Source organism: Hipposideros armiger, unplaced genomic scaffold (assembly GCF_001890085.2).
Source record: "Hipposideros armiger isolate ML-2016 unplaced genomic scaffold, ASM189008v1 scaffold_327, whole genome shotgun sequence".
Classification (NCBI taxonomy): Eukaryota; Metazoa; Chordata; class Mammalia; order Chiroptera; family Hipposideridae; genus Hipposideros; species Hipposideros armiger.
This window is the reverse complement of record NW_017731677.1, coordinates 549,013-562,762: the sequence shown is the minus strand read 5'-3', so window position 1 is coordinate 562,762 and position 13,750 is coordinate 549,013. Positions and strand designations below refer to the sequence as shown.

At 40.4% G+C, this 13,750-nt stretch overlaps 1 protein-coding gene across 1 annotated transcript; it reads right to left on the bottom strand.

The window, feature by feature from the left end:
• Window positions 1-909: 909 nt before the first annotated feature.
• KIF2B (kinesin family member 2B) lies at window positions 910-2,922 on the bottom strand. Its single transcript, XM_019660733.1, has one exon. It carries the CDS (start codon window positions 2,920-2,922, stop codon window positions 910-912), a length of 2,013 nt encoding a protein of 670 aa, XP_019516278.1.
• Between the last annotated feature and the right edge of the window lie 10,828 nt (window positions 2,923-13,750).

Genomic DNA, 13,750 nt, shown 5'->3' with positions numbered 1-13,750 from the left:
ATGTAAGCACAAAGTTTGGTAAGGAGAATGAGAGGGGAAAAAATGCTTAAATACACCATAGTCAACAAAGCCAATAATTCTCTCCTCTCTCTCTCTCTCTCTCTCTCTCTCTCTCTCTCTCTCTCTCTCTCTCTCACACACACACACACACACACACACACACACACACACACTATTTTATCATTCTCAGGAAGCGAAGTACTTTGCAATTTCAACTCAAAGTGGAAAAATAAAAATCCCTTTCAACTCTAGGCTCTCACACAACAGTCTTATTAAAGAAAATCTTTCCCTCCTCCCACCCCCTACCCCACGGTAGGACTAGAGCTTAAAAACCATTTGAATCTACACGCCAATACAACAGAAAAAGATATATGAGTGGATATCATTAAATTTCCTTCCTTGTGTACCGCTTGGTATGTTCCAACTCTATTACCATTATATGCAGTATTACACATTCGTAGCCACAATTTAGGGAATCTGGTTTCATCACAACTAGGTTTTTCTACAGCAGGGTTACTTAACCTTGGTACTATTGATATCTTCAACCAGGCAATTATTTGTTATATACTGTAAGATGTTTAACAGCATCTCTGGCCCTCTACCCACTATATGCCAATATAACTGCTCCTCGCATACCCAGTTTTGACAACTGAAAATGTTTTCACACATTGTGCAATGTCCCTGGGAGGCAAAATGATTCCCAGTTGAGAACCACTGTCCTACAGAATGAAACAAACTACAGAAATACGGAGAAGGAGAAAGTGGACATTTCTGACAAGAGTATTTTAAGATGTTTTAAGCTTTCCAGAAGGATTACATCTAGATAATTTAGACACTTTTTCTTGATAAGAGAGGTAGGAACTGCAGCAATGAGTCCATCCTTTCAGGCCTGATCCGTTGCCATTGGCATCACTCTACCTTTCTCTTCTTTTGGAGATCAGCTTGTAATGATTTCAGCTTCTTTTGAATGTCCGTCATAATGCCTATTTTCTGCTCCAAAATGGACAATAACTGGGTGATGCAAAAACAAACATCATAGTTCACCCCATCAGCTGTCTCCTGGATGTTGCCCCCTGGCCATACACGTAATTCCTTCCATGAAGTCATTGTGTCTTCCATTAATTGAGTGGATAATGTTATTTCTTTAGCCTTTTCCTCCTCCTCACTCCGTATACGAGGCATTTTAATAAATTTCTCCCTCTGGAGGGACATTTCTGAATTTCGAATGTGATTTTCCAACATCCTTGGCACCTCATGTCCCACGGGATAGAGACACCGATGGTGGGGCCTTAAATCTAGAGTTAATTCTTTTACTCTATTTGCATATCTTAAAGTGTTGAGGGTGTTTTCACAGGAGGCCATCCCTGGAGAGATCGTAGCAATCATGCAAGTGGAGGAGTTCTGGCCGATAAAGGAATCCCGGAGCACCTGTGTGAGCTTGCTGGCTCTGAATGGGGTATGAGCCTTGTTCTGCCCCAAAGCTCGGATACATTCCTTGAGCGCTAGGAGACTCTTATTAATCTCTGCCCCTTCCAGCTGCCTCTTCCGGTTGGCCTTGGCAGTATCTGCTCCCCTTTCGTTCCCAGCTAAGTCAACGAGAGAGAACTTGCCATGTAGTTTCCCTCGAGACTTGAGGATGATCTGGAACACGGCATGGCTCCTGGAAGAATGGGCATTGACTGATGTCTGACCAGAAGTCCGGCAGCTGTTCCCCAGTTCCACCAGGTTCAGCACGTCCGCCACACAACACACCTCCTGCTCCTGCAGCCCGACCACCTGGATTTGCTGATTTCCATCCTCAAGGACCGGCAGCAGCTTCTTCCAGTTCAACAAATCATATACCTTGCCCCCATAAATCTCAAAAAACGTCCCATAGACTTTGAGGCCCATCTTCTCATAGGCTGAGGTTTTGAGCAGGAGGAAGACATCCTGAGCCACGAGGGAGTAAATGCCTTTTGAACAACCTTGATCCCTTCCGGAAAAGGCACCGCCCATGGTGTGCGTCTTCCCACTGCCCGTCTGCCCGTAGGCAAAGCAGGTGGCCATGCCCTTGCAGAAGATGGACTCCACCAGCGGCTGGGCGGTGAACCGGTACACGAACTCGTTGGAGGCCTTGTCATCGAAAGCGTGATCGAAACAGAAGGTCTGGTTCTCCAGGTAGCGAGTGAGGTCCACCTTTTGCTTGGACTCGTGCACCATGACCACGCTGTCCGAGGGGATGGTGATGATGTCCAGGTCCTTCATGGTGGCCTCTCGCTGGTTGAGAGGTCGCTTCCTCACGCAGACACAGATCCGATGGTCTTCCCGCCGCTGCAGCGTGGGCATCGCGCTGCTGTTCAGGTGCCTGCGGCACTCTTCGATCATGCGCATGATCTCACAGTTGGGGTTTCCCGTGTGGGCATCGAGGGCGCGCTGGGCTCGGAGCTCCAGCTGCAGCCGTCTGCGCTTCTCCCGCTGCTTCCGCAGTTTCTCAATTTCCCAGAGGCAGGGAGACTTCTTCTGTTTCATCAGGCAGGGACTGCTGGGGACGTTTACAGCCAGGCTGTCCCCGGAGGGTGTTTTGTTTTTCGGAGGGATCGTAGCAACCCACCGTGTGGCCCCGCGTCGGTCCCCGATGGCTGAAGAGGGCGCTAGAGACAAGCGGGACGACGACCTGGAGGGCGTAGGGTGTTCAGCAGAGGCCAACGCGGGATTTAGCAGGAATATGGTCTCCAGATCAATCTTTTTGCCTTTTTGGACTCCTTTTTCAAGCCACTCGACCGTGACCCACGGTTTTTCTCTTTTGAACTCTGTGACCACAGCGAGGTGGATCCGCCCGTCGCTGCGAGGGATCGCCACACAGATGCCCACTTGGACGTTTCGGAGGTGGGGCTTCAAGGACGAGAGGTACCGGGCGACAGGGAGGCATAACTGGCTGGTCATGGTGAGTGGTGGAGGTGTCGGGGCTCACTTCCAGGAGTCCTTGGGGTTGGAGCAGCAGGACCAGAGCCCAAGCCAGCCTGAAGTTCCCAGAGCACTGAGCGCGCTTGCATTTACACCTGCCTTTGTGAGCCGTGGGCACGGGGGCCCCACCTAGGACCACTTGCGTCACAAAGGAATGGAGAGAAGAGGCCGCAGAGCCAATGGCCTCCAGGTGAAAGACAGACAAAATCATGTTTGTGGTGCTAGGTGCTAGGGCTAAGGCAGCTGAAATAGAGCAACCGTTCTCTGCCAGTAAGAGGGGAGCAATCCAAATTGGGGGTAAGGTATATAGCCCATGGACATTTTGTGCCTTAGCTTTAGAAATATGCATTCTTCCCTGAAGTTTTAACCTGCAATCTCAAAGCTAAGGGCTTTAGTTGAGTACTTTAGGTGAATATTCCCAAACTTCAACTGTGCATAACAAACTTCAGCTGTTTGCATATCACAGGCTTCTAAGGACAGGATCCCAGCGAAACTCCCACACACGTTCCATCTTTCTCTCCCTGTCTCACCTCAAAACTTGTTTAACTTTGTCATAACTTAAAGCTATTCCTGTTTAATGGACTTTCTCATTACAAAATCAAAATGAGTTGGATGCAGTGGGTTCTTCTGGTAATTTGCTAATATGGAACTTCCTTTGGTGCAGCATCTGGGTTTGCAAACACAAGATGTTTATCACATACCAAGTGGCTCTGACAGATACAAAGTGAATTTTCTTGCACTGCAGTCACCACTATTTTTGAGATTATTTCAGTAATTACCTTTCCAAACCCATTCAGTAATTCACTTCTGGCCTCATTATCTATGGTTTGGAGGAAAAGGAAAGACATTTGATGGCAAGAGGTAATTCATCTTGTACCTCCTCCGAACCCCCAAAATGTGTGTGTGTGTGTGTGTGTGTGTGTGTGTGTGTGTGTGTGTTCCTTAGAAGTTGTTTTGGGTGGAGGGAGAGTCGGGGGATGGGAGACAGGAAGGCAGCTAAGATGATCAGAGGCAAAAATATATTTTAGCAAGATTGGAAATTTTTCTGTAGAATGCTTTTCTTGCAAACAACAATGACATCAGCTGCCAGATAGGCCAACATGAGGATTAAGGTGACACAGTATGTTTAACTTTCTCCGCCCTCTGACCGCCCCCCGCACGCATGCGCGCGCGCGCGCGCGCGCGCGCACACACACACACACACACACACACACACACACCATTACACCATTGTCTTTCGGGCTGTTAGTCTGGTGGTAATTGCACTGACAGATCCAAAGTAGCATGGAGTAGCATGGTGTCCTTATTATCCTCCCTAGGACCCAATGATATTATGGAAATAAATTCTTGTTCTAAACTGATTTCTCTTTAATGGAGAGCTCCTCTCTTCAGTAAATTTAGTAAAGCTTAGATTTTGAAAAGACAGTGTGGGGACTGTTGGATAAGTTGGATAAGTATGCACTGCTTATTTCAGGGACATGCTAAATGCCAGTGCAAGCGGAGAGTTGTCTTTTTATGATTATTAACTTTTTTATTTGCCAAATTATCAATATTTAAGTTGTACTAGAAATCAGTTCTTTCCCCCTTAGTTTCAAGAGCATTATGTGAATGTTATTCCCTCTGTATTTCATTAGGTTAAATTACATTTTTAAAAAGCATTGTTAACCATATTTTTACACCTAAGCCAATGATTTTTGTAGATAGACGATAGATGGCTAAGTCTGTGATGGTAGTAAAAAACCAGACACTAAAGGTGTGTTTTTTCTGCCCTGCCTACTCATAAAGGTCTTTTTTAGCTATTTCAGGTTTTGTTTTTTTCACTCAGTTCTTTTCTCTCTTATATAGTTTTCTTAGGGTATCTCATTTGTTCCCACAGTTTAGTTTTAATATATACAGAGGGTGCCAAAACAATGTATACACGTTTTAAGAAAGGAAAAAGCTATAAAAATTGTAATACTCAATATATACCGATAACGAAAGATGAATACAAGTCATGTTTGACTTGCAGTTACAAGAGGTGCTCAAAGTGGTTACCATCAGCATCCAGACACTTCTGATTATGGCGAACTACTGCTTGAGCAATGTCGACCGTCTCTTAAAATGTGTGTACATTTTATTGACACCCCCGGTATTTATAATATAAAGCATTATATAATATTTTGCACAAATGTGTGTGTGTGTGTATATATATATGAATGAGAGAGTAATACCTCTTAGATATTTTTAATTGCTTTTAGAAGCATCACCATCTACTCACTGACAAAAGCCTTGAGACAGATCTTCGTCTTCCTCCTCCTCAGGCAATCCTAATTTGGAGTTAGGTAGTCGTTTCCCAGACTCTAGAAGCCATCTGCAACTGTGACATCTTTTAATCTCCCAGCTAATTATTACCTGTTTCCTTGGGCAACCTCATCCCATCAGGGGCTCCATCTATTTCTCACATTGCCCCGAGGTTACTTTAACAGGTAATTCTGTAGTAATGCCCTGCTTACAAACTTTTCAGTAGCTCTCCGTCATTGTAACTGATAACAGTACAAATTCCATAGCAGGTCCCATGATGCACGCTGACATCTTGCCTACGTTTTCCTTCTCCAGCTTTACCATCGTCCACACTTAGTCTAAAGTTGAGCCATACTGAAGATCGTGAAGACCTTCAACCACAGCATGTTTTTTCAGATGACTAATTTCTAGCCCAGTGGTTCTCAAGATCAGGATACATAAAATTCACCTACAGGGCTTGTTAAAACACAGATTGCTGGGCCCCGGCCCAGAGATTCTGATTCAGTAAGTATGAGGTGGAGCCAAGAATTACCTTGTCTAACAAGCTCCCAAGTGATGCCAATGCTGGTGCTGCTGGGTCTGGGACCTTGCACTTGGAGAATGACTGTGTTAGCCCTCTGACTAGAATAGCGTCTCTCTCCCTCCTCATTTCCTTGACCTCTTTAATTCTCCTCTCAAATATCACTACCCCTGGAAAAGTTCTTCTGACCCTGTTAGTAATAAGCAGTCAAAATAGCATTAAATTGAGACATCCCTTCCTAAGAAATAGTATCTATTACTGGTCGTGTTTTTTTGATCAGAGGAATCCCAAAGCTTCATTTTCAGTAGTGGCTATAAAGAAAGAAAATCTCCTGTAGGTTAACATAACAATAACCTGTTTGTAGAGAATCAGTTGAGTGCTTTTACAGTTTTAATAATCTGGAACCTCATTTGCGGCAATATCTTTTCTTATCTACTGATACAAAATTTTGAAGCCAGATACCATCTACATAACCCTCTTATTTTATGGAGCTTAGGAAAATATTGTGAATCTTTAGTAATGAGATATAGTATTTTTTTTTATGTGAAGGCCAGATACAAATGCTGGTATCATTCTTGGCAGTGATCTGCATGGCCATTTGGTAGATAAGCAGTTTCTCCAGGTTAGGGATGAAAGCCACCATGATATTTTTTTGATGGAATATAACCAAGCAGTAAGTATAGATGAAAATCCTGCCATATGTTATTTCCTATGCCAAAGGAATTCTACCCTCAGAAGTTTACCATTTACACATTTTGTTTTATGTACCTAAGAAACTTATGCCTTCACCAACAACTATTATGTCCTCTTCATTTCAATTCCGCTTTTTTCAAAAGCCTAACAAGTATCAGGTGTAGCCCACAAGACAGGGTAGTGTGGGAGGCAATAAGCACAGGAAAGCTTAGTAATTCTCATTTATTAATTACAGGTCTATTCCCAGGTAGGGACCTGTCAGAGTTACTTTACAGGACAGAAGGTGATTTCTAGTCTCATTTTAGATACAAACCTCCCAGGAGAAATGCATTAAATATGTGCCTTTCTAGAACTGTGTGAATGGATGTCTAGCAGCTGTTTGGTCTGTTTGATCACCTTGGGGGTCTGTACTTTTCCAATATATGGATACAACCTGAGACTGATTTAGTTCTTCAGAGGCGCTCAGTAGATGTTCCCAAATTCCTTTGAAGAAATGGAATTCATCACTTCCAGTTTAAAAGCTATTTTTTTTAAAGAGTAAAGAGGTATCTTACTGAGTGTATGCCTCTAGAAAACAAGGGGAAAATGAACTTTTACAATAAGGATAGTATTTTAACCATTACAGCTAGTATCTTTGTGTTCTGCCATTTCACCCTTTTTCTCATGCTCTACACTTAGCCAGAACCGATAAGTCCACACTTATCTAGCCCACTCACTGATTGACTAGGCAAGCATTGTTTCTATGACAACATCAACCCAGAGTCATCTTTCTGCAGCTTATTAAATGGCATTGCTTGCTTGGGGATATTTATATGATTCCTGTATCTGTTTGTGGAAGTTAGCCTATGAAGTTTGCCAAAATGGTAAAACTAACAATAGTCAGTGTCTCACTTTAAACCCATGTGTGTTGGTCATCTTTCAGCTTTCATGTTTCTTTAGCATGTGGAGGGGGAGAGGCTTGAGTTTTGCTAGGGTGTTATTTACTTGAATTCACACCACAACTACAGAAACCATTTGACTCACGGGCAAGGTAGGCACCTTCGTAGTTTAGCTACAGGTCTTTAACTTGAAAGCCATGTGCCGTATTCCTTGCCCTTAGATTCTTCTTTAGATTATGCAGTTCAGGGTATTTAGATGACTTTACTGTGGAACAAGAAACAATAAGGGATACATAATACTTACGGGAGAAATAATGGAAGGGACTTGGGTATTTTCCTAAAGAGGGTTTGAGAGTCAGGCCCTATAAAAGACTACACTATAGAAGAGTAACATAATCTGTTCTATTTGATTGAAGATATGTGAACATTCAGTATGTCAAGTGCTAAGCCATCAAGACTCAACTCAGCATCATATCTCTTGAAAAGCATTCCTTGATATCCACAGCGTCCTTTCCTCTGTCTCAGTCTCGGCTAGATCAGTTGCTTTCCTCTCAATCCTCACCTTTATTCCATGCTCATTGACATGGCACTTACCATTTTTAGATTAAAAGTATGTGCATCTTGCTCTCTAGGAAAATAATTAAGAACTTTGAGAAAAGAGAGAATACTCGTGTTTGTATATCCAGTGTCTTGAATGTAGACTTCCTAATTTTCCCGGAACTATAAAAACTAGCACAAGAGATGGATGTTTCAGAAAGGGCCTTCAGGTCAAACTAATGAAGGACCTCATCCAATTGGATATGCATTCAACAAACCTTAATGACTATATCCTGAATGTCAAGGTCTGAGCTAAGAGCTAGATATGAAATAGTGAAAAAAATATTCCTATACTCTGACCTCATGGTGCTTACTGCATCATTTTCTGAGACCTGTATTAGCAAATAAATGTGCACAAACCGATGTGTATGTATACATATGTGTGTATAATATAATATATATATATATATATTACAGACATATGGATAACATTTTAATAACTACAGCTGTCTAAGAATCAGAGTCCTATATGTGTGTCCATTAGAGCAGAGACTAAATGACAACTTATTAGACAAGATAACACAGACCATATTTAAATAACAGATCCAGGCGTGGGGCTAGATTTGTGTGCTGAAAACCTGCTATATAGCAGAGTCATCTGGGAATCTTTTGTAAAGTACAGATTGCCTGGTTCTACCCAGACCTGTTGAATCAATCTCTAGTGGCTAAAGCCCAGAAACCTGTTACTAAAAAACACCCCAGGTGCCTCTTATGTTACTGTGAAGCCAGAAAGCATTGTACTGAATGCCCTCCAGGTCTCTTTCTATTCAGAGACTGTATGATCCCGTAGTCCTGTGCATAAAAAGATGAAAGATCCTTTGATATACCGGTGGCTATGGCCATGTCTTTTTTTAGTATTTTGAATGTTTGAAGATACTCCTACAAATGGGATATAATGCAGTTTTACTGGTAAAACTACTTTCAGGTTTCTGCAAGAGGTTTGCTGTGAAATCTAATCTTTGGTGAAGTAACAGCGTGAAGTAAAATTGTATGGTATCAAGACCGCATGTCATTAAAGGAGATTTATAAGCATGAAGGCATACCATTTATCTTTGCATCTCTCACAGTACTTTAGAATAGCACCTTGTACATAGCAGATATTTAATAAATGTTTGTTTAATTGAACTGTTGGATAGCATGCTGTAAACATATCATTTGTCAGAGTACCCGTGCTTTTTGGTTGCTGTTGCCTATTTGCTAAGTATATAAAGTGAAAGTTATACCAGAACTGAGAACCCTGAGCTTTATACCATGCGATCTCTGTAGGAAATATTACAAGCACTACTTATCATTGATGGAGCCTGATAGCTGCCTGTCAGAGTAACATGTATTTACCATTTTGCAACAATTTTTATGGTTTTACCTAAAAATACAAAGCACAAAGATTAAAATTCTAAGGAGTAGGACATGATATCAAAATAACCAGCTGATTCTGGGGGGAAAAATATTTCCTTTAAACGATTGATTTAACAGAGATAACCTATTGCTTGGCTTATATTTCAAGTACAGGCATCTACTGATATACAAGCTGCTAAGATTCAATAATTTGGGGGAAATCACTAGATATAACCATTTGCTATTAGCGAATATATATATTTGGTTTGGTATATAAGGGGTACTGTTGGCATAGCAAATTTTGGACAAAGTTGTGTGTTAAAATCAGCAGTTAGCAATTGCTTAAGTAAATGAATGAATGAATAAATGAATAAAACATGATTGTCAAATATCAACAAACATGGATTTTTCAGCCCGAGTAAACTTTGCAAATATAATTCAGATTACATTACAAACCTGCTTTAAAAAATCTTCACAGCTTTTCATTTCACTGCTTAAAAACTCAGTTTTTTCTTCATGGCATTAAAGGCCCCGAATAATTTGCCCCTTGCCAGTCTTCACCCTGTTTTACCCCTCCCCCATTTAAAAAATGCTGTTTCAGCCACGCCAGTCTTCTGATAGTTTTATGACGCACCCAGGATTTTCCTGACTCAAAGGCTTTGCATGTCTGGCTTTTTCCGGGACTGGCTCTTCTCATTCTCAACCTCCACTGAATATCTGCGTGCCTCTGTCTCTTCTTGGGTTTGAATAGTGACTCCACGGCTTCCTAGTTCTGGGACTGTAAGCAAGTGACTCAGTCTCTCTGTGCCTCTGGTTTTTCATCTACCTCTAAAAGTTGCCAACAGCATCTGCCTTATACAGATGCTATGAGGAATGTGTACAGAATTAATGAAAAAGTACTTAGAACAATACCTGGTACGCAGAACTTAGGAGGCTGATGCCTTATCCATTAGGCTACTGGGGCTTTTTGGTACATAGAACTTAGTATACATTGCTTATTATTACTACATTTTGTAATTACTGGATTTGCTTATCATATCGTTTATTCTGTTTCTCCTATTAGATTGTCACTGTGTGAGAAAAGAGGACCACCAAGCCACAGAGCTTTAATACAATGAGTGTTAGACTTGGAGTAAGAGGCCTAGGTTTCCTTATTTGATCTTGAGCAAGAAACATCACTCTTCTAAAATTTCATTTTCTCATATGCAAAATAATGGGCAGGGGTGGTTAGACCAAATCTCTCACTGTTTCTCTGCCCCTTAAGTAAGAATGTTTTTAATTTACAAGCAGTTAAGCCTCATTCCAAAGGTGATATAATTATTTCCAATTTGTAAGAGATTCTTGAAAATGCATTTTGATATATCTAAGAATTATTTGCTGAATTATGTTAGAGAAAAGTTGACAAAAGTTTGTTCAAGAAAATGCATAGGTTTAATGGATACCTGCAAATGCCTACATATATTCACAAGTTTAAAGGATACTGGAGGATGAATTTATGGTGTGGTAGGATGAAGCCCCACAAAAAAACAGATAAAGAGTGTAGTCCTCACTCTGTATTTGAGCCATTTCAACCACTTTTATTTCACCAAGAGGGGTGCATTGGATTATCTATAAGGTATGTTTTTAACCTGAATAAAATACTTGTGTACAAAATCCAGTTTTCATCCAGATCTTATTAAGTATAAGTGAGCAGGGCTGTATATAATCAATTTATTCTTATAGCCTTCTTTTATTTACCTGTAGGTCGCATGATATATGGTCAAAATTGTTAGAAAAACACAATAAGTGATTCATTAAATATTTCCAGCAAATTTTACTTTCATTTCATTGAAAATTTATCTTCTGGGAAAGAGAATATTTGAAAGTGAAAAGTACATAGAATGGGTGGAAATGGTCCTGGACTATTTCTATGAGACGAGCCTTGTTTCCTATTTCATTACAACACGATATTATATAAAAGAGTCACCTCAAATAAGATGAGCAAAAACATTCTCAGTTCCAACAGGTTTTATGCTGAGTTATAATTACTGGACTCATTAATTAAACAGATAAATTTTATCAAACCAATAAAAATTTGACATAATGATTTATGAAAAAGTGAAAGTACTATATTATCTATTTGATGGTTTTATGAGGCACACTTTTTATTAATTTTATAAATAAGAAAAGTGTTAACATTACTGCTACTAATTCTTTTTTTTTTTTTTAAGGTTTTATTGGGGAATTGGGGGATGGGAACAGCACTGGGGAATTAGGGGAAGGGGAACAGACAAGTCGTTGTCGTTTTGTTCTTCAGTCTAGTTGTGGAGGGCGTTGCTTCACTGGCCCAAGTTGGCACCATCATTGTGCTTTTCCCGGGTGAGACAGATCAGTCGCCGGCTTCTGGACGGCCGCTCACTGCAGCTGCTGGCCGCTCACGCTGGCTGCTGGCTACACACGGTAGCCCATGGCAACCCACNGACTCATGGCAGCCCAGCTCCAGGTTGAGCTGTTGTTCAGCATCTTAGCTGTGGAGGGCAGTGTCACTGGCCCCCATATGTGGGATCTGAACCGGAGTCCTTTGGCATCCCAAGCCAGTTCTTAACTAACGTGCCACTCGGCCGGCCCACTGCTACTAATTCTTAATCATGCCGTGATTCTGTTAATTCAGTTTACAATTTAGTGTTACCTTCAATATGTGAGCTAATAACACTATTGGGTTTAATCCATGTGTAAGTATTATATTTCTTTACTATTCACGAAGTACTTATACATATCATATCATTTTTGATCCCATAGAAAATTTTTAAAGTAAACAGCATAGACATTTGTCACATCTTACTAATGAGAAAGTTAGAACCCAGATAAAATCTTTACAAATTGACATTTATAAAAAGTGACTTGAATTGGAATAAGGGCACAGATATTCATAGTAATTTTAACATATACTTTAACATTCTGGAAGTTCTTGCAATATATATCACAGAGTACATTAAAAAAACTACAAGAATCATAGTTCTCAAATATGAACTCTGGGAAAGTAATTATCTAACTCTCAGGTGTTTTCTTTTTTAGTATGTAACATAAGGGTAATACCTGAGGTCAGTAGTGCTGTAGTGAGAACAGCATGTGATAATGTTTGTTACACTGTTAGCGTAGAATCTATCTCATAGTAAAAATTCAGAAAGCCATACCTTCAACAAAACATAATAATGTAAGGTGTTCAGGACTGATAAAGGTGAACTTGTTGAGTAGGATCTTGAATATTTCTACTTGATATGACCCAGGACTTGTGATTTATCTATAAGATACTTATAGGCTTTATCTACGGAGTGTCTATATAGTTTCTTTTTGTTCCAGGTTCATTTGTGAAAAAATGATTTGTGGTGTTATATTTCCAGAGAGACCCATGATTCTTGATATTTCTCATGGTAGAGTCGTGGAATTTTAGATTTGAGAGAACATAATAATTCATACTGTCTTTCACTTTGTCCTGTTTTTTGAATACTCTGCAGACAAGTATGCAAACCATTAGATTTTTTTTTTTTGGTTGGAAACAGATGAGTTTTGAGAACCTGCCTGGTTAATAGAACTGCATTCAATGTGCATTTATTAAGCATATATTAAGTGCCAGGCACACGGTAGGCATACCATTAATGTTATAATCCTGCATGTAAGATACATTTTGCCTGGAAAAAGTGTTCATATAAAATATATTAAAATGAATATAGATGTATTTAAAAAAACTAGAGTTATTTTCTCTTGTGTGGGAAGCCTTTGTACATACAAAAGGGTGATGATTATATCTGTTACTTTAGTGATTAGCTTAAAAGATCCCTATAATATGGACTTTTCTTGGCTGGGAGAATAATGACAATTGCAATTCACATCTATATTTGGTAAAATGTTGAATGGTGAAACTAGAACCAGGATGTACACGATAGTATAATAACTTCAGAAAGGCAAAAAAGACCAGAAACATAGAACATAGAAAAAACAAAAATCTATGTATTGAATGCCTCTAAGGTACTAAACATTTCACATCTTACACTGTTTTGCCTTTGAAAGTGATTTCTCCTGTTTTTGTTAGCTCAGAGTGAATCTACCCAGTTTCTCAGGCTCCAAACCTAGCTTTTCTCTTACTTCCTATTCCCCTCATTTCATCATTAATTATATTCTGTTAATTCTACTGTCTTGAAACCTCTTGAATCTGTCCACATATTACTGTTATTTCTGTCACTGTCTCAATTTGGGCCACCAGTATCTCACATAACTTACTGCAGCAACCTTCTAATCGGTCCCTCTTCCTCCAGGTGTGTCTGTCATCCAGCCAATCCGATGCCCAAAGCCATCCAATGTCTTTTCTAAACCACACATCTAAGGCACTTTCTCCCCTTCCATGAAGTCCCATTGCCAATGCCATTCAAGGCACTGGTGCCTCCATCCTTTCCTTTTCGGCCTTCTACTCTTGCTACTTGTCCAACTGTAGGCTGCAACCCCATGATATGCTAGTACTAAATATGCT

What these genes read in the sequence shown, in the direction of transcription:
- KIF2B (XM_019660733.1), bottom strand. Translation starts at nt 2,922, where the DNA reads ATGACCAGCCAGTTATGCCTCCCTGTCGCCCGGTACCTCTCGTCCTTG.